The sequence below is a fragment of the Cydia fagiglandana genome, chromosome 16, assembly GCF_963556715.1.
Source record: "Cydia fagiglandana chromosome 16, ilCydFagi1.1, whole genome shotgun sequence".
In the NCBI taxonomy this organism is placed as follows: domain Eukaryota; kingdom Metazoa; phylum Arthropoda; class Insecta; order Lepidoptera; family Tortricidae; genus Cydia; species Cydia fagiglandana.
This window is the reverse complement of record NC_085947.1, coordinates 3,307,846-3,329,367: the sequence shown is the minus strand read 5'-3', so window position 1 is coordinate 3,329,367 and position 21,522 is coordinate 3,307,846. Positions and strand designations below refer to the sequence as shown.

Sequence of the window (21,522 nt, the reverse complement as noted above, 5' to 3'; positions counted from 1 at the left end):
GGTTACAAGTTTGTAGTAATGTAACTAATGTAGCAACAAGAAAAAATATTATATATATCTCCCGCAATCAGGGGTACCCAAATTACTTATAGTAAAACAAGTTATTCTCCCTTTATTTCTTCCTTGCTACGCTTTTCCAATAATGCTTTTTCCGCATTTTGAAGAACACCCTCAGAGGTCGCCCTCATTATAGCAAATGTCAGTTCAGGTATTTTATTTTCAATGGAGTATTCCAAAAAATCATACAAATTTTCTGGTTTAATAATCTGAGTCAGCTTTGATATGCATTCATTTCTAAGTTCTGTGATCATGTAGCATGAAGCGATGGACAGCAACGGTAGTAGTAGTTCATCAGCGGGCAGAGTTCCCATGTACATGTAGTCTTTTAAGTGCTGTAGGGTCTGGAGTGAGACGCCTGACATCTGTATACGGCCTTCATTTGTCTCCTTCCATTCTCGACAAAGCATTGCTTTGAAAACGTCACTGTGTGCAGCAAGGATTGCTTTGTGGATGGCCAGACTGCCATCTGTAGTGGTCAGTTGGAAGTCAGTGAACTCAGTGTCATCACATAGTTTCTTGTAAATTGTAGCCTCAACCTTGAACGCCTTTATAGTAACATCAAGATGAAAACCAAATGCATCTTTTGGAGATCGTGAGCGGCAATTTTCAATTATACTTGTATTTGCGTATGTATCACCAATAACTTCCCAATTTGGTTTGTCTGAACAAATCTTCTCGTCGAAATTATTAACTTTTATTTTAACAGTATATTCAATGGCTTTTTCAAGTTTTCTAGCAAGGTATTGAGTTTGTATCCCGCTACCGTCATCTTGTTTGAAGAGAAATTTAATTCCTACCAGATTATTAACAGAAATTTCAGTTTCATAATTATTGTGTCCTCCAGTGCATAGAATATCAAATGTTATTTGCAGTTCAGTCCCTTTACCCTTCGACGTCATACCTCTGAAACAAAACAATGATTATTGAATTAGTTATAATTATTGTTTTAGTTTTCTGTTGGCTAAAAAAGTTTTTATTTTAATTTACTTGTACAACAGAGATGGAAAATGTCACAAACGCCCTGTTAGAAAGCAGTTACCATAGCTTATGGATGTGTGGACTCCATTGATGTCACATCATATGGTAACTGCCATGTAACTGCTCACTAGAGTTACCTACTCCTAAAATAGGTACATGTGTAAAATAAATGATAGGTATATATACTTATATTAGGATCAATTTAAACAGCCTCCTAGAACTGAACTATAAAAAAACTCCCTAGTTCAAGAGGGTCTACCGATCTATGGTCTACCACGAACGCTTTCGTTCGATCGTCTATTAGCCTTTTAGCTGGTTTGTTAGTGCACGACACCTTGCATTTTATGACTATGCGCTGAAACTTGGCACAGTTGATTCTTAGCTGGTCATGAGCAGATACAGACCGGGAGCCGTCGAGAGCCACCTTTCATTTAGTGGGGGGGGGGGGGGGAGGGGGTGTGTTCGACGCTGCGGCGCTTCACTTGGAGCAACATTTCTCTAAAACTATAGCTATTAGGGGGTCAATCGCGGATGGTCTAGAACGCAAAATGCCTACTTTTTATATCACCACATTTTACATAGGTAGGTTAGGTTCGTTAGGTATCTTCAAATGGCCGAAGGCCAAACAGCACAGAATAGGAGCCCCGCGGAAGCGGGGCTCCGTCGACATCGCTATAAAGTTAAGATAAAACGGAAAAAATAATGTGGGCATTTTGCGTTCTAGACCGTTTGCGATGTAGACTAATTGCGATATAGACAAAATATTACACTAGTCATTTTGCGTTCTAGACCATCCGCGAATAACCCATATTAGGGCATGTAATATATCATTTTCGGATAAATTGAGGATGAGGAATCTATTATTAGAACAAAAACAATGCACTTTCTAACAAAAAAAAAGAATAAAGGAGAAAAGACTAAAAAACGTATTTTTGATTTTTTTTATAATCACCAATTTTTTTTTAAAGTGTAGCAGGAATCTGAAAACAAAAAATACAGTCGTAAAGCTACACTTATTACGTTTAAGAAAATATATAGTTTATTATACAAATCTGTTGATAAATGGGAGATAAATAAGTTTTTGGCAAAAAAATTATTTTAGGTACCAAGCTTTTATCGCTGACTGTACTTTTCTTACGACAGACAACTAATACCTACTCATCGAGACAATTCTAAAAACCCCTAACACAATTAGGTTGCGTTGTTTCATCAGAGTTCCTATGGCAACCTCCTGTCTCCATCATCAGATCAGTTCGACAGTACCATATTATTGTATTGTCATCAGAACTACATACAGCTGCCAATTTTCATGACGCTACGATCCTTGGAAGATGGTTAAATTAGTTACCTTAGATTCCATTACATAGTTACATTACATACAGGTCGACCTAATAAAAGCTTGTTAATAATATTAAGCGTGGGCACAGATTATATAATAGTTCTTACGAACAGATACTTATCTCTCAAACAAAACGCAAATATTAATTCGGTTAAATTATGTTCTAATGTATGAGCAAGAAAAACAAATTATAGCCAGGATTCTATGAATGTAGTATGATACCTTTGGGTATGGTGCTTTACGCACACTAGCGTCCCTCCCCCTCCCCCTGACGCAACCCCCCCTTTTAGCATGAAATATGTCCCGGTTTACGGTTTTTTTTTATTTTTGAGAAAAGTATTAGAGTTAGGAAAAAAGTGTCAATGAAAGATATGTTCTCTATTAAATTCTAAACAAAAAAGGTTATGTACAACTTTTTGGTAAGACTCACCATATTCATGTATTAACTTGTTGAAGTTCAATATAAGTTAGTACGTGATAGTACTGAAATAAAACTAATACGGAGAATAAGCTTGCAAGCTTTTTCTCCGTGAAGATTTCTTTCAGTACTGTCACGTACTATGTTATATTGAACTTTAACAAGTTTTTCAACGGTAAAATTTTGTCGAAGTTCATCTAGCTAAAACATCAATATGGTGCGTCGTATAAAAAAATGAATATAACCTTTTTTGTTTAGAATTTAATAGGGAACATTTCTTTCATTGACACTTTTTTCCTAACTCTAATACTTTTCTCAAAAATAAAAAGAAACCGTAAACCGGGACATATTTCATGCTAAAAGGGGGGGTTGCGTCAGGGGGAGGGGGAGGGACGCTAGTGTGCGTAAAGCACCATACCCAAAGGTATAATACTACATTCATACAATGCTGGCTATAATTAGTTTTTCAAAAAACACAATTTGACCGAATCATATCTACCGTTTGGATACCTACACAAAAATACAATGGAGTGACCTTCAACGCGCCGCTCCCCGCACCGCGCGCACCGGCACAACGCTAGGGTTGCTCACGCTTAGAAATGATAAATAAATACCTACTTAAACAGCGGAGTGAAATAAAAGGAAAGCTAAATAATAAATTATACCTAATATTCCAATTATGCGTTAGTGTTTGCGAAATAGTCATTTTAAAAGGTCATATGTCCCTGCAGTAACCGCAGTGTTTACGCCGTTTTATAAACCGCGCAATAATCCCAGCAAGATTAAGTTTTAAAACTTCGTGTAATTTAAAACCAGATAGAGATTAATGTTACACAATAAAGAAAAATAATAGAAACCCCATGAATACAGGTTATACAGATAATTAATTATACGTTAACCAGAGCAAAAATGAGTAGACACTTTCAAGTGTAAAGTTAAATTACTGTCGTTAAAATAAACATTTACCAAAATAAATTAAGAATTTGCTACCTATTTCTAATAGATAGATATCTAAAACTATACATTTGTCATACATAATAAACATCACATGTTTAATTAAAGAAATTCAATAGTAGGTAGGTACCTACTACGTAGCATTTAACTATCGTAAAAATTGACAGTGCGGCGCGCGGTGACGTGCGTACGTGAGCGCGTGTGGCAACCAACTGACTTACTTTTCTACCGTGAACGGGAGCCGATTCGTAGGTATCAATCCGCGCTCGCGCGGAGAGTTCCATAGGCCTGGCGTGGGTCAGAGTGATCTCAATGCAAAATATTATTAAGGTGGGAAAGTTACTTATAATTTGTTCTACAATCGTTTTTTTTTAGTTTTTCGTAAATAACTCGTAAACGGTAGCCCACAGCAAAAAAATATCTTTTACGTAGGTAAATAATCTGTTTCAGATTTCTTATAAAATAAGTGCAATTTTTTTCGCTAGGATCAATATTAAAAAAAAATATTGAAGGGAGAAAATAAACTCTGAGGTAAGGTTTTTTAGTCATTCGTAAATAACTCGTAAACGACGGCCAAATGCAAAAAATGTTTTATTACACGATTAATTTACCTACATACAATTTCCTACAAAAAAGGTTATTCAAAAGTTTTTCACTGGGATATATATTTTTTGCTGTGGGCTACCGTTTAAGAGTTATTTACGAAAAACTAAAAAAAAAAAACGATTGTAGAGTAACTTTCCCACTTTAATATGAGATCACTCTGACCCACGCTTAATATTATTTTTTATCTCCCATTTATCAACAGATTTGTATAATAAACTATATATTTTTTAAACGTAATAAGTGTAGCTTTACGACTATATTTTTTGATTTCAGATTGCTGCTACACTTTTTAAAAAAAATTGGTAATTATAAAAAAATCTAATATATTTTTTTTAGTCTTTTCTACTTTATTCTTTTTTTTTGTTAGAAAGTGCATTGTTTTTGTTCTACAAATAGATTCCTCATCCTCAATTTATCCGAAAATGATATTATACTACATGCCCTAATAGGTATAGTTTTAGAGAAATGTTGCTCCAAGTGAAGCGCCGCAGCGTCGAACTTCCCCCTCCCCCCCACTAAATGAGAGGTGGCTCTCGACGGCTCCCGGTCTGTATCTGCTCAAGACCAGCTAACAATCAACTGTGCCAAGTTTCAGCGCATAGTCTCAAAGTGCAAGGTCCCCATACAACGGTGTGCACTAACAAACCAGCTATTTGTATCGTTCGAATATGCGAGAGTGAATAAACTGAAATAAATGTCATATACTAAGAAAAAGTGACTAAGGCCTCCAGTCTTGTCCTCCCTCCTCCTCCAGCCTCCAGGCCTCACAAACAGTGGCGTAGCTAAAAGGGGGGGGGGGGGGGTGGCGATGGGTGACACCCGATCGTGAATATCAGTAGTGCCACCTATAAAAATTCGTAAAAAGAAAGCGATGGATGGAAACGTAAAAAGAAATAACAAAAATTACAATTACTCTTTTTAAATATATTTTACAATTTTGATTGAATTTTGGGGTGACACCCACAATTTCTGCACCGGGTGCCACCCGTAGTGTTTCTGCCCACACTTAGTAGTGTTTCTACTTGAACTAAAAACAAATTAAAATATTTTCTAAAAGTAATTTAATTTGTTCTAATACTTCTAATAGTATGCGATGATGATGTTAGAGCAGTGGTTCTTAACCTTTTCAGTCCGGTCACCCCTATGACTAACTAGGGAACCTGATTTTACCCCTCCTCCCAATGGTAATAAAAAATAAAACGTGTACGTTTGTTGTATTGTTATAATTAGGTTAGCTTATTACCCCCGTAAAATACCAGTTTTACCCCCACAGGGGTAATTACCCCTAGGTTAAGAACCACTGTGTTAGAGAGACAAAAAATAAAATTCTACTTACGATGTGCGAGTAAGGCCTTCTACTTTGTTAATATCAATAGTGCTCTAAAAAATAACGTGGAGGAAGTGGAATGGTTGAGTAAAAGATGCTTATTTTCACGTGATCTACACATTAAAATCATTTAAAAGTGGTGTCATAATAACACCACTTTGCAAAAAAAATTTCTAAGTCCCAGTCCCCCCCTTTGCTACACCCCAACCGAATGGTTAAACTATGAATATGAAGTCCATTTTCAATCGTCAACGTCGGCAATTAATTATGAAACTGAATAAGTAGGTACTTACACTTTTATAGGCATTTTACGTACTGGATCGAAAACAGGAATAAGGGTAATTAATTATGTTGTCACTATGCCCTTAATAGGGTTGCCAGATCGGAAGGCGCTATTATCGGGAAACAATATAAATTTTTCGGGATTTTGGGACTTAAGTCGTGAAAATAAATACATTCAAATTAAAGTACTAATTGTGTTAAAAACAACGATATTTTACATTATTGGCACTACGTCAGCTCGCTCGCTCGACGACAGTTCGGAACTTGAAGTTATTGTTTTATAACGTGAAACAGTTTTTCGGGACCGTTTACACTTTGTCGGGAATCGGGAACACATGCTAAAAATCGGGAGAATCCCGCCAAATCCCGACCATCTGGCAACCCTAGCCCTTAAAGATTAGCTTGTAAACTTGCGCGATGCTTTCAATGATCTTTTTTACAAGACGAGGCTCACATACACTTTAGCCTTTGGAAGCCGGTGTTGCCCGAAGACTTTAGCATATCAAGCGAAAAAATAATGATACCATACCAACTGCCAACCAATGATGCCAACAAATCATAGAAGGTAGCATCCTATAGAAGTGGTATACGCGTGCCTCCGTGAGGGACAAAACATACGCAATGCGACAATATTAAAAATACGTTTTAACATTCCTGACAATATACCAAAAACAAACTACGTAATTCGGTCGGGTTATTTGTTGCCCACCATAGACCGTACTAAATTTATGGTGGAGAACAAAAAAAAAGTGAGACTGTGACAAGGACAAGCAATAATACCGTTTCTCTGCTATTCCTACTGAAAGTTCTATAAATGTATTTCGTTCGGTCATTTGGCCCCTCCCCCGTTTCATCTCTATATTCTCTATATTATTGTACCTCTATGCAACAAATGAAATTGGCCAAATTGGCGTTTGCGTCCGCACGTCCTGATTTGATCGGACAATTTAATCAGATTGGCGAAAAATTGTCTTCGTCTGGACAAGCCTTAAAGTGGTAATACACTATCGCACCGCACTGCGACCTGGTGCGCCGCATCCATAAGTGAGAGCGAGTAAGAGATATCTGTTCCTCGCTCTCACTTATGGGTGCGACCACAAAAAGAAGATACTAGGTGCGACGCATCAAGGTCGCGGTGCGGTGCGATAGTGTGTTACCACTTTTAACACAGTCAACTAAGGCCGGCCTTACACAGTCTGAATCCAAATCTGAATTCATATTACTTATTAATTCAGAATAGAATTTAACAATTCTCCACAGCCACACACATTTTGATTTTTTCATATAATAAATTTCTCAGATTGATCTGTCAGAATGATACTGACGTGCGTTATGAATAGGGAGTATTACTGCAATGTTTTGCCGCCAGAGTGTATAATTCGTTTTTTTTAGCATTAGAAAGAACTTGCAAGAAGGTAAGCGATCTTGACATGTCTTTTAATTGAAAAACGCTTTTTAAAAATCTATAACTATTACTAATGAAAGCAGACGAATATAAATGATCGTATTAGATTCATAATTGTTACAAATTTGCCGTAACTTATTTTTAAAATGTGTTTTTCAATTAAAAGACACGTCAAGATTGTTTACCTAATTTCTAATGCTAAAAAAACGAAGTATAGCACTAGCGGCGTTAGTATACCACTTATACATACTGGGCTATAACCGCGAAAATCGAAGTTCGCAAATTGCGGGGATTTTTCTCTGTCACTCTAATTACGCCTTCATTGGAGTAAAAGAGAAAGATCCCCGCTATTTGCGAATTTCGGTTTTCGCGGTAGCCGCTCTGGTACCTTAAACCCCTTAAACTGTTTTTTGACAAGTTTTCACAGACAATCAAATATGACATTGATAAGCCCCCTCTAGTGAGTGTGGAGTCCACACTCGCGTTCGCGGCTTCGCCCGCGATTCACGCGCATAGTCTGGAGGGGGCTATACATCAAGGCGGTTTGTTTACAAAGGGCCTACCAGGAAACGCGAAATCGAAACTCAGCTATCCGCCTCTTTATCGCTCGAATATGCGAGAGTGGTTAGACAACAAAATTTCGGCGGTAGAGCCTTAGATTGTGACTTATTGTGGGAGTGGCGCCCCCTACGCAGACTTTCGCGTAATATTCCGTATTCAGAGAATATGAAAATTCAGATTATGAATTCCGGACGCACCTCTTTCTATACTTAATTAATACGGACGAGCACACACATACTGGATTCGGATTATGAATCTCAGTATGTAGGTAATAATAATAACTCATCAAATGATGCTACTGACATTCTGTAGTAGTCGAATAACTTGTAAAGGCCCCTGTACACAATGGGCCAGCGTGGGCCAGTCAGTGCCGTAAATTTCTTGCCGTAAGGTGGTACTGGCTCCGACTTATTCTGTTCAAATTAACTGGATGAATCCAGTATTTTCGCTTTTTTTTTTATATAGCGACAAAAGCAGTGCTATAAGTATTAAAATTAATCTTCCATGTGAACTAGGTATTGTATACGTACGTACCTACTTATCTACAGACGTTCGCTAGACAACTGATCAATCGAAATTTTTAAGACATGTGTGAGGTAAGGCACCTAAATTCAGACTATGAAGTCAGATTATTAGGTAATTCAGATTCGGATTCAGACTGTGTAAAGGCCGTAACACACTATCGCACCGCACCGCGACCTTGGTGCGTCGCACCCATAAGTGAGAGCGAGGAAGAGATATCTGTTTCTCGGTCTCACTTAAAAGGGTGCGACGCACCAAGGTCGCGGTGCGGTGCGATAGTGTGTTACCCCTTTAAGGCCAGCCTTACTTTTCAGCAGTGGGGAAACACTTCTCCTTTCGGGCAAACTCAGCTCCTTTCGGCTCATAACTGCGAAAACCGAAGTTCGCAAATTGCGGGCATATTTCTCTGTCAAGCCCCCTCCAGACTATGCGCGTGAATCGCGGGCGAAGCCGCGAACGCGAGTGTGGAGTCGATTTTGCTGTCCGCGAAAATCGACGCCACACTCGCATTCGCGGCTTCGCGCCGCGATTTGCGCACGAGTGTGGAGGAGGCTTTACTCTAATTAAAAAAAAAAGAATTTGCCTTTATTGGAGTAAAAGAGAAAGATCCCCGCAATTTACGTATTTCGGTTGTCCCGGTAGGCCTTCAGCCGGACAATATCAGCCTGTCAGTTAAACGCAAAAGGTGACAGGCCCTAACAGAAAATCGGATGCGATTTATTGTAAGGTCTGGCGAGCCCATTAAAATTTAGTGCTAGCAACATTCATTGATTTTATCGGGTTTTATTTTTTATTTCCTATTCTACATTTCTTTCATTTGGTTGTAGAGAACTGAAGAATTTGATTACTGTTAGTTTGGCTTTTGTTAAATTGAATTTCCCTGTGTTTTCAGTCCAGTACGAAAAATGCTTAAGATACACCTGTAAGTATAGATTTATATGTATTTAAAATTGATGATAATGATGATGCTGACGATGAAAATACTAACCACCACCACCATCACCAATCCATCGTGAGTCCATCACACTTTCTCTACATTATTTTTAGAACATTTTTGATATTATCACAAAGTAGAGACTTCATTAAACTCGTAGGTGCTTGAGTAAAGTTGAGTACACCGGGGTTTACCGCGAACATCTAAAGTCGAATTTCGTTATTTGTCTCTATCAGGGGGCCTACCGCGAACCACGTTCGACGTGCTCCCCCTCTGTCGTACTTGTAAATTCGTACGTAAGTGTGACAAGGAGGCAACACGTCGGACGTGGTTCGCGGTAGGCCCTCAGTCTCGCATGTTCGAGCGATAGAGGCATATAGATATAGACATAGACGAACGAACGGAGGGCTTCGCGGTAGACCGTAGATACCGACCTTATCAGCCGGCCTAGCCAAGGTTACAATCGCTATCGCTTCGACAACGAAAAGCTTTATGTCTCTTTATTACTCTTCTTAGTGCGATAGTGACAGTTGCGTTTCGATCGCTACGGAGCGTAAGGGGCCTGGGGGCCTAGCCAAAACGCATTTCGAAAAAAGATATCGCTAACGAATCGATAAAAAATGTATGGGAATGACAGGTACCGTAGATGAGTTTGTCGAAAAATATTAACGAATACAAAAATGTTAGCCAAGTTGCAATGTTGTAACGAAACGCAAAACTTTCGTTACTGGAATTCGATATCTGTCATACATTGCCTAGCCGAGTGACACTTTTGACATGCGAAATCGAATCGTTATCGCCTCCTAGGTGTCGATACGTAGCGAGAGCTATCCCCTTGCAGATAACTTATCGAAGCACAAGAAAATGCCGTATAATAGTGTTTGTAAATTAGAATTTGTAGTAAAAAGCATACTGTAACATTATTGTGGGCGGCGAACAACGCGGAAGTCTCGCTTAGACGCAGGCGCCGTCTGAAAAATCGCCTATTGGAACTGCTTAGGAAAGGACTGCCCTTAGCTGGTGGCTGGTGGCTTTATGCTACGGGGTCAGATCAAAGGATAGTGGGCCGTACGCAGCATTTCACCCAAAGGATCCAATGTGACCGAGGCGCTGAATATCTACCTATCTATATTGACAGTGTCATGGAAAAATGGATTATGCACCCACAAATGCAACACGAAACAACGTCCCTGCAAAGGTAAGAGTGAGCCAATAACTTATCCCCACATACCTAATAAGTATATAAAATATGTAATTGATGCTAAAATAACTTCTTATGTGTTCCTGTTACGTCTTCAAACTTCAGGTGACTTGGATATTCATTGCAGCCTTGACATATTTATGGTGCTCCAAAGCCAGGGTCAAGGGAAGAAACTATGACACATGTACAACCACAAAAATATATTGAGTGTTGTTTTACTATTTTAAAACACTACATAATATATGTGCAAACAAGAAAAGAATGCTTGGCTACTGATTTTATGCTGCCGGCAAAAAATACCTGCTGTATCTTTCATTAATAGATTTCCAATAAAATAAATTAACTTTTAACCCAATCATTGTTTCATTCATTTATTTATGGTGGTTACCACCTTAACCTTTGGTATGCTTAGGAGCAGATCTGCTCCCATGTACTTACCTATATTCAACTTTAAAAAATGCATTAATTTTGACGACCGGTCTGACCTAGTGGGTAGTGACCCTGCCTGCTAAGCCGATGGTCCTAGGTTCGAATCCCAGTAAGGGCATTTATTTGTGTGGTGAACACTAATATTTGTTCCTGAGTCATGGGTGTTTTCTATGTATATAAGTATGTATTTATCTATATAAGTATGTGTCGTTGCCTAGCACCCATAGTACAAGCTTTGCTTAGTTTGGGGCTAGGTTGATCTGTGTAAGATGTCCCCAATATTTATTTATTTATTTTATTTTATTTAATTATGATTGATATATAAATTACAAATTGTTGACAGGAGCATACAAAAGGTTAAATATGAATAGCCAGTAGCTTAGCGGGTGAGATTCCCTTCCCAAATTTCCATTCAAAGCAAAGATGGTAGGTAATTAAAAAATAATATTAAGTAATAATATGATTTATTGGTTTTGGTTTCACAGGCAGCTTTTATCTTATCTAATGCATAACATCTATGTATTCAATGTTCGCTTGACTTTTGTTAATTTCGAAAATGTTTGAAGTCTATGAAGTAAATGAGTTCACTGAGGTTACACTGATTCGGGCAAACCTGTTCACAATTTCACTTCACGGTTTGAATCATTACTAACACTTAAAGTATTGTCTCTTCTGGTCAAGTAAGCCAGCAGTGCACGTCCTTAGCACTGGTAACTGCCATGAAGGCGTCATTGCAGCGGCAGCTTTGACTGTTCGTGCCAACTTGGCGAGGACTTCTCAGCGTGGAAGAAGAGCCCGCGGAGCCCGCTCTTGCCCGCTCTGGCTGCGCCGCCGCCTTGATTGGGGCTGCGGTGACGACGGCTGTCTGAAATTGTTAAACTTAGGTCAAAATTATATGCAATTAACAACGCACTCTTCAACTATTACACTATATAGAGTTATTTTATCACGAAATTGTAATTCACTAAGTTAAACAAATGCCAAAATATTTCATTTGCTTACCGATAAAACAATTATTTTCTCCAAAATTAGATTCGCTGTTCACTTGACACTCTTGACAGCTGACGTTTCTTGACAGTTTTGAACGAGAACCACAGACTAAAATTAATTTTTATCGACTTCCCATATAACCATTCCAGTCGCAGAATCATCAAAGTGGTAACTAAATGTCAGATGTGTCGTAACAGAGTCCACACAATGTGTCTAGAATTGTTTCGAAACAAAGTGTCGTCGCCGTGTGTACACTTTTCCGTAACAAGGTGTCGACACATTTGTGTGCACTTTGCGTGCGGTTTGCGACTAAATCTGACAGAAAATTTGTGACAGCAAATGTCAATATAAAATACCTCTTGAAAACCAAGGTTTGTCAAACTACTATTAGTGTCTCGTGTGCTCGTAAGTAATTCTAGTAAGTCATCATGGGCGATGCAAATGAAAACCATATAAACACCCAACACCCGTCAACCTTTTACAGAAAAGTTTTTAAAGAAATGCAATAAGCTACTTAGGTCAGCCAACGAATGCTCCAAAACGTTGTAGAGGGAAATGCTCGGAACACAATTTTTGACTCTGTAACTTGGTTTGGACAAGTTAGGAGGTGAACATATCAAAAGTCCCCGGCCGTAGCCCTTGAGTGGGGGGAAGAGAGGGGGCTTTGAAGGTCCCATTTTCCGGTTTTTCGATTATATCTCGGAAACTATGCATCTTAGCGACATGGCCACTTATACAAAATGAAAGTTAATTTAATTTGTTACAAGTTTATTCAGTCAATTTTTTCGATATGTTGAATAGTTTTTGAGATATCCGCTCTTGAAAGTTTATTTAGGGCTCTCAATATTATCTTGATATATCTACATCAGTGAAGGTGCTAGGCCGTGTATGGTATCGTTTTCGTATAAATCTGGGTTGCTGAATCCATTTAAGGTATCACATTGACACCATTCCACAAAATTAAAAAAAATCTTTTTAGGGTTCCGTACCTCAAAAGCAAAAAACGGAATCCTTATAGGACCACTCGTGCGTCTGTATGTCTGTCCGTCTGAATACACAAAATAGTTTTTTACCTATAGATGACAGGAAAACCTATTAGACATGTGCAGTCAAGCGCGCGTCGGACTTAATGTACGGAACCCTTAATACGCGAGTCCGACTCGCACTTGGCCGGTTTTTTTTAAACTCCTCTTGACGCTTAACCGCTGAACCGATTTCGTTGATATTTGGTATAGAAATAGTTTGCGTCCTGGAACAGGACATAGGATAGATCTTATAACCAAGCAACCTTTTGAAGGTGTGAAAAGTGGCGTGGAAATTTGTACGGGAAATCAATAACCGCTGAACCGATTTATATTAAATTTGGGATGGTCTACATCTTTGATTTAGTTAAAAATGATAAAAAAAACATGACTTCAAACCTAAACTTAAACAGTATTAACTTCAAGAAGTCAATTCTGAATTCCCCCCTACACCTCATTTCACACCTTTAAAGGATGATTTTTGAGATAACTTATTATGTCCTGTCTCGGGACTCAAAATATATGTGTACTAAATTTAAATTAAAACTGTTCAGCAGTTTAAGCGTGAAGAGGAGTTTAAAAGAAAGTAAGTTTATATGTTTTTACTTTGGAATGGTGTCAATGTGATACCATAACTAAATTTGGTACTGCGCATTTATACGAAAACGATACCAAACATGGCCTCGTAGCTTTACTGTTGTAGAAGTCAAAATAAAATTGAGAGCCCTAAATTCTTATTACTTGACCAAACTTGTGTAGAAGGAAAAGGAAAAATAAAAGTCTTCGACAGGAATATAAACACAAATATAATATTTTTTTTGCGTTACTATTTCAATCATCAAATATAAACATACCTTGATTATATTATTCTAGTGAGATCCTCATAGATAAACAAAAACATTTACTTAAAAAATTACAAGGTCGAAATGTCACGGATCTTGTGAGAGTAATATGTGAAAAATAAAAACTTTTATGACAAAAAAATCTGGACACAATTTAAGAAGCATCCAATTGCGTCGAGGAATCATCTGTATTTTTGCTTGTTTCATTACCTCCTCGCTTCTTTTTTTGTCCTTTGTATTCTGTAGCAATTTGTTAGATCTGAAAATAAAGATAACTTGCGTCGTCACGGATGTCGATTTATAGGTTTTAGGGAGTGCAGAATTCGAAAACTATGATCATTTTATATTCCAAGATGGCGGCTACGTATTTTGTCATAAAAGTCGTCATGGATATCGTTTTTTAGGTTTTAGGGAGTGCAGAATTCGAAAATGATGACCATTTTGGATTCCAAGATGTCTGCCGTGCACTTTGTCATATAAGCCGTCATAGATGTTGATTTATAGGTGTTGGTGTGTAGGAAGAGCAGATTTCGAAAATGATTACCATGACCAACAAAACGACATCCATATCGACTTTTAACATAGTGCATGGCCGCCATCTTGGATTCCAAAATAGTCATCATTTTCTAAATCTGCGCCCCCCAAAACCTATAAAACGACACCCATGACGACTTTTATGACATAGTGCATGGCCGCCATTTTGGATTTCAAAATGGTCATCATTTTCTAAATCAGGGCCCCCTAAAACCTATAAAACGACACCCATGCCAACTTTTATGACATAGTGCATGGCCGCCATTTTGGATTCCAAAATGGTCATCATTTTCGAAATCAGGGCCCCCTAAAACCTATAAAACGACACCCATGACAACTTTTATGACATAGTGCATGGCCGCCATTTTGGATTCCAAAATGGCCATCATTTTCGAAATCTGCGTCCCCTAAAACCTATAAAACGACATCCATGACGACTTTTATGACATAGTGCATGGCCGCCATCTTGGAATCCAAAATGGTCATCGTTTTCGAAATCTGCGCCCCCTAAAACCTATAAAACGACACCCATGACGACTTATATGACATAGTGCATGGCCACCATTTTGGAATCCAAAATGGTCATCGTTTTCTAAATCTGCGCCCCCCAAAACCTATAAAACGACACCCATGACGACTTTTATGGCATAGTGCATGGCCGCCATTTTGGATTCCAAAATGGTCATCATTTTCAAAATTGGAGCCCCCCAAAACCTATAAAACGACATCCATGACGACTTTTATGACATAGTGCATGGCCGCCATTTTGGATTCCAAAATGGTCATCATTTTCGAAATCTGCGCCCCCCAAAACCTATAAAACGACACCCATGACGACTTTTATGACATAGTGCATGGCCGCCATTCTGGATTACAAAATGGTCATCATTTTCTAAATCGGGGCCCCCTAAAACCCATAAAACGACATCCATGACGAATTTTATGACATAGTGCATGGCCGCCATTTTGGAATCGAAAATGGTTATCATTTTCGAAATCTGCGCCCCCCAAAACCTATAAAACGACACCCATGACGACTTTTATGACATAGTGCATGGCCGCCATTCTGGATTACAAAATGGTCATCATTTTCTAAATCGGGGCCCCCTAAAACCCATAAAACGACATCCATGATGAATTTTATGACATAGTGCATGGCCGCCATTTTGGAATCGAAAATGGTTATCATTTTCGAAATCTGCGCCCCCCAAAACCTATAAAACGACACCCATGACGACTTTTATGACATAGTGCATGGCCGCCATTCTGGATTCCAAAATGGTCATCATTTTCGAAAGCGGGGCCCCCTAAAACCTATAAAACGACATCCATGACGACTTTTATGACATAGTGCATGGCCGCCATCTTGGAATCCAAAATGGTCATCGTTTTCAAAATCTGCGCCCCCCAAAACCTATAAAACGACACCCATGACGACTTTTATGACATAGTGCATGGCCACCATTTCGGAATCCAAAATGGTCATCATTTTCTAAATCTGCGCCCCCCAAAACCTATAAAACGACACCTATGACGACTTTTATGACATAGTGCATGGCCGCCATTTTGGATTTCAAAATGGTCATCATTTTCTAAATCGGGGCCCCCTAAAACCTATAAAACGACATCCATGACGACTTTTATGACATAGTGCATGGCCGCCATCTTGGAATCCAAAATGGTCATCATTTTTGAAATCTGCGCCTCCTAAAACCTATAAAACGACACCCATGACGACTTTTATGGCATAGTGCATGGCCGCCATTTTGGACTCCAAAATGGTCATCATTTTCAAAATTGGGGCCCCCTAAAACGTATAAAACGACATCCATGACGACTTTTATGACACAGTGCATGGCGGCCATTTTGGATTCCTAAATGGTCATCATTTTCGAAATCGGCACTCCCTAAAAGCTATAAATCGACACCCATCTCGACTTTTATGACAAAGTGTTTGGCTACCATCTGCATGCAAGACATTTCTATTATTTTTACGTACATAAATGGCCCCCTGTCAACTTCCAACCGAGATTTAATCGATAATTTATTCGATTAATGTTCAGATTAATTTAATTTCAATCTATGTTCGGTCGACTAAACTAATCGTGATTAAAATTTGAGGATTAACTTTTTTTATTCCATTAATTAGTCGAATAAACAGTTAATCTATTAAGTCCCATCTCTGACCACGGCATTTTTACACTTTGAGAATATCTGAAAACAAATGAACACAAGGAGCCATTTTGCAAATCCAATAACTTTGTTATTACTTTTGACAGCGCGTGTCATGTGTCTACACAGAGTCGACACAAAGTCGAAACATTTGCGACTACTTTGTGACTGCAATATTTCTCAGCCTTAAACCATATTTATACATCATAATTAACAAGTTTCGTAGTATGTAAAGCGTTATTTCTGTTATTTAAGTATAGTATACGCATCGAAGTACTAAAAATGCATCAAATAATATATTTATGAACACAGGCACTGAGAAGTAAACAATTTCATTTCCGGCTAAACTAAAACAATTTGGTGGCGCGTTGATTATATTACACTTAGTTTATCAAATCACTCGAGCAGTTTAATTCCCCATAATAATTTAAGTCCTATTGTAATATAAATGCAAACAATATATAATTACGTCTTGTAATCCGTTTTAGAGATGGCGTATTAATGTCACTTATTTTTATTTAACTATTTTTCCATCTGACAGTTTCCATTTGACAGGAACAAAATGAACGAATGAACGAATGATTTTGGCATAAAGTAGTCGCAAACTAGTAACAATGTGTGCACACGGCGACCACACTTTATGTCACTTTGTGTCATGTGTCGACCCTTCCCCATTTCTGGTAACTGTGTCGACACAGCGACGACTCTGCGACTGGAATTGTGACCGAAACAGACGGTGTCGACACAAGATGTGTCTACACCGCGTCGTAACGGCGACTGGAAATGGTTGTATGGGTTGGCCCGTCGAATATGCGATAACTAAAAAGATTGCCTCTTGGCTAGGTTATTATAAACATTATCGACCAGTCGCTCGCGAACGTAGAGATCGAATCGATACGGAGCGAATGTAATTTGGCTACGGGCCCTGAGCGGCTACCGCAAAAACCGAAATTCGCAAATTGCAGGGATCTTTCTCTTTTACTCTAATGAAGGCGTAATTAGAGTGACTGAGAAAAATCCGCGCAATTTGCGAACTTCGATTTTCGCGGTTATAGCCCTGAGCTAGGGGAGATTATATTTTTAGTTCCAGGACGCCGTTTGAATTGGTCCTAAGTAATATATCATTATTTTATTTTAACAGGTAATTTTGGATTAACTTTGTTGAGAAGATAGGCACAACCATGTGAATTGCAAAATTTGTACGTAATTTAAGCACAGTTAAGAAGCTGTGATTAGTCTTAACTTAATTGATTCATTTGTTTTACGAAAATTAACTATGTAAATTTGTAATTGTATTGTATTTATTGTGCTTCTAAGTCTATACACGGTGTAACATGAGGAAACCGAATAATTTTAACAGCGTATTCCTGATCATATTTAGAGACAAAAATTTCCTATAAACTTTTTTGAAATTCTCATAGTTTCAGAGATAATATTAATTTAAAATAAAACAAGTTTTTATTGTTACATAGTGTAAAAGGCCTTTTTGGTGGTGATATTGCTGCTATGGGACGTAATCTAAATATCCTTATTGATAGATGTCATAAAATGACAAGTAGGTAACACTTTCCGAAAAGTAGGTTTTACGAAAAAAAAATGTAAAAATAAATTTTAAGTAACATGTTTACCAATAACATTTATTTTTTATGTACAAATACATTCAAAAAATTGAAAAAACAAAACAAATAAGAATTTCTTTTTTGGCGAATTTGACCTAAACTCATATTAAATTTTTTCCTTCTTTTGGCCTCAGAAATGCGTGGTTAAAATTATTCGGTTTCCTCATGTTACACCGTGTATATAGCATACGCTAACACACTCATGCATCTTAAATAGAAATGGCTTAACTGTGGTAACAGAATGGAATCAATTAACTTTAGACGAAATTACAGGCGCTTAACTTACCTAAGTATGTATAATTTTTTTGCAATTCACTGTGACATCTATGGAGTCCAGGCATCCATATGACTATGGTAACTGCTTTCCAACAGGGTGTTTGTGATGTTTGCCACATAAATGTAGGTATACAATTATATAATTTTAAGTAATGATTATTGTTTTGTTTCAGAACGAAAACAAGCACGGCTAATGGGTTGCAAATTTCATTTGACATTCTATGCATTGGAGGTACCAATTTTTATAAAACTACTTATAATGATACTCGTATTACTGTTAATGATCTGGTAAACGTGGAATTTGAGTTTTCTCAAGATAATGATGCCAGTATTAAAACTAAGTATATTGCGAGAAAAATCCTTAGATACTGTACTGTGAAAATAAAAGTTAATAATTCTGCAGAGAAAATTTGCTCAGACGAACCAACTTGGGAAGTTATTGGTGATACACTTCCAAAATTAAGTTATAGGACAACAAATTGGGCAAAACCAGCGCCAAATGACGTATTTGTATTTCATATTGATGTCACTATAAGTGCATTCAAGGTTGAGGCCACAATTTACAAGAAACTATGTGATGACACCGAGTTCACTGACTTCCAGCTGACTACCTCAGATGGCAGTGTGGCCGTCCACAAAGCACACCTCGCTGCTCTCAGCGACGTTTTTAAAGCAATGCTTTGTCGGCGAGAATGGAAGGAGACAAATGAAGGCCATATACAGATGTCAGGCGTCTCACTCCAGACCCTACAGCACTTAAAAGACTACATGTACATGGGAACTCTGCCCGCTGATGAACTACTACTACCGTTGCTGTCCATCGCTTCATGCTACATGATCACAGAACTTAGAAATGAATGCATATCAAAGCTGACTCAGATTATTAGACCAGAAAACTTGTATGATATCTTGAAATACTCCTTTGAAAATGAAATACCTGAACTGACATTTTCTATAATGAGGGCGACCCCTGAGGGTGTTCTTGCAGATGCTGAAAAAGCATTATTGGAGAAGCGTAGCAAGGAAGAAATAAAGGAGGAATAACTTGATTTACTAATTTTGGAAGGGGCCTGAGCGGGAGAAATACTTCTTTTTGGTTCATTAATACAATCAACCATTTTTAGGGTTCCGTAGCCAAATGGCAAAAAAACGGAACCCTTATAGATTCGTCATGTCTGTCTGTCTATCTGTCTGTCTGTCTGTCCGTCCGTATGTCACAGCCACTTTTTTCCGAAAGTATAAGCACTATATATACTGGTGAAACTTGGTGAGTAGATGTTTTCTGTGAACCGCATTAAGATTTTCATACAAAAATAGAAAAAAAAAACAATAAATTTTTAGGGTTCCCCATACATAGAACTAAAACCCAAAAATTTTCTTTTCATCAAACCCATACGTGTGGGGTATCTATGGATAGGTCTTTAAAAATGATATTGAGGTTTCTAATATCAGTTTCTTCTAAACTGAATAGTTTGCGCGAGAGACACTTCCAAAGTGGTAAAATGTGTGTCCCCCCCCTGTAACTTCTAAAATAAAAGAATGATAAACCTAAAAAAAATATATGATGTACATTACCATGCAAACTTCCACCGAAAATTGGTTTGAACAAGATTTGGTAAGTCGTTTTTTTTAATACGTCATAAACCATAAACCGCAATTTTATTATGTTACTTGCTGTTACGGAACCCTTCATGGGCGAGTCCGACTCGCACTTGGCCGCTTTTTCTAATTACTACACTTTATAAACTTGTTACCACTGATAACTTATTCACATCTGTTACCAATTAGGGTAATGGTAATCTTTCTTTTCTATTTTTTTTTTATTTTTAATGTTCAATACCTAATTATAATTATAAACATTTTACCTTAGAGGATATAACCAAACGGAGACGCCTTGTCTGTAACTTTCGATACAAAACTGCTGATTTTTGCGGGGAAGGGGAACGTCAAATGTATACATAACGTAAAAATAGCCATGTGAGATAAACAATATAAACATCAGTTCATACAATGTGTATGACCATTGGCAGCCTATTTTCGACAGAGGGGAACGCCTGTTAAATGACTACTCCGTTTGGTTATATCCTTGCATTTTACTTATAGAATAAGTGTCTGTATAAAAATATTCTTTGGAGACTTTATGTCAATTCTTATTCAATAAATACCTACTTTTTTTAAATTGTTTTTTTTTTATCTGCAATTGTCCAAACGACATCTAAATACATAGAAGTATACTTGGTCAAGCAGATCTTGTCAGTAGAAAAAGGCGGCAAATTTGAAAAATGTAGGCGCGAAGGGATATCGTCCCATAGAAAATTTGAATTTCGCGCCTTTTTCTACTGACAAGATTTGCTTGACCCTCTATAAGTATTAGATACAATCAGCATCAAAAGTTATTCCCATTCTCTAATAGTTTAACAAATAAATAAATATTTATTTGTATCTAATACTTACTTCTATGTATTTAGATGTCGTTTGGACAATTGCAGATAAAGAAAAAACAATTTAAAAAAAAGTAGGTAGGTAATAAATATTTCTTTATTTGTTAGAGTAAAAATAAAATAATTAGGTTGTGACAGATACCTACTTTTGAACAAAATGTATGTTATTTCTTATTTATTTATATTCTTAAGATAAGACCTTCATATACGACCATCGCATCGTTAACACACTATTTTTCTAATTTTGTCAATTATTATCTTACAGTCTCTATATGGAGTGACATCCTTGATATATAAGGTGGTTAGAATCACATTGACATTTATCTAAAATATTTTAATGGACCAATGTATAATAAATCAGACTCGAGCACATCCAATCCCAATCAAATTACACACAAAAAATGATACAATATTTCCGTACATCAAAGGTGTTTGGCGCCGACTACATATTACTAGTCGACCTTTATTCTGCCTAAAACATTGACATACGGCCCGATTCGGAAAATGAATTAGATTTCTACTAGACTTCAACAAGTTACGATATGAATAATATAAAGATATTTGTAAGATAGATTGTTAGATATGTCAAATTTGACGTTTCCGCGATTCT

The 21,522-nt window shown here is 37.5% G+C and overlaps 2 protein-coding genes and 2 long non-coding RNA genes across 4 annotated transcripts in view; 1 reads left to right on the top strand and 3 right to left on the bottom strand.

The window, feature by feature from the left end:
* The window catches only part of LOC134671797 (uncharacterized), a 498,925-nt gene that overhangs the window by 436,156 nt on the left and 41,247 nt on the right, over window positions 1–21,522 (bottom strand). The window lies entirely within an intron of this gene.
* On the bottom strand, window positions 17–6,440 carry LOC134672258 (kelch-like protein 24). The gene is made up of 3 exons (XM_063530155.1): window positions 6,347–6,440; window positions 5,976–6,039; window positions 17–963 (listed from the first exon to the last, which is right to left on the bottom strand). Exons 2-3 carry the CDS (start codon window positions 5,987–5,989, stop codon window positions 102–104), a joined length of 876 nt encoding a protein of 291 aa, XP_063386225.1. The 5' UTR covers window positions 5,990–6,039; window positions 6,347–6,440; the 3' UTR covers window positions 17–101.
* On the top strand, window positions 9,276–20,111 carry LOC134672254 (uncharacterized). Its single transcript, XM_063530153.1, has 2 exons — window positions 9,276–9,374; window positions 18,645–20,111. The coding sequence occupies exons 1-2, from the start codon at window positions 9,358–9,360 to the stop codon at window positions 19,513–19,515; spliced, it is 888 nt and encodes a 295-aa protein (XP_063386223.1). The 5' UTR covers window positions 9,276–9,357; the 3' UTR covers window positions 19,516–20,111.
* Window positions 11,464–12,076, bottom strand: LOC134672255 (uncharacterized). Its single transcript, XR_010099313.1, has 2 exons — window positions 12,019–12,076; window positions 11,464–11,881 (listed from the first exon to the last, which is right to left on the bottom strand). It is a non-coding gene; the product is annotated as an uncharacterized LOC134672255 (long non-coding RNA).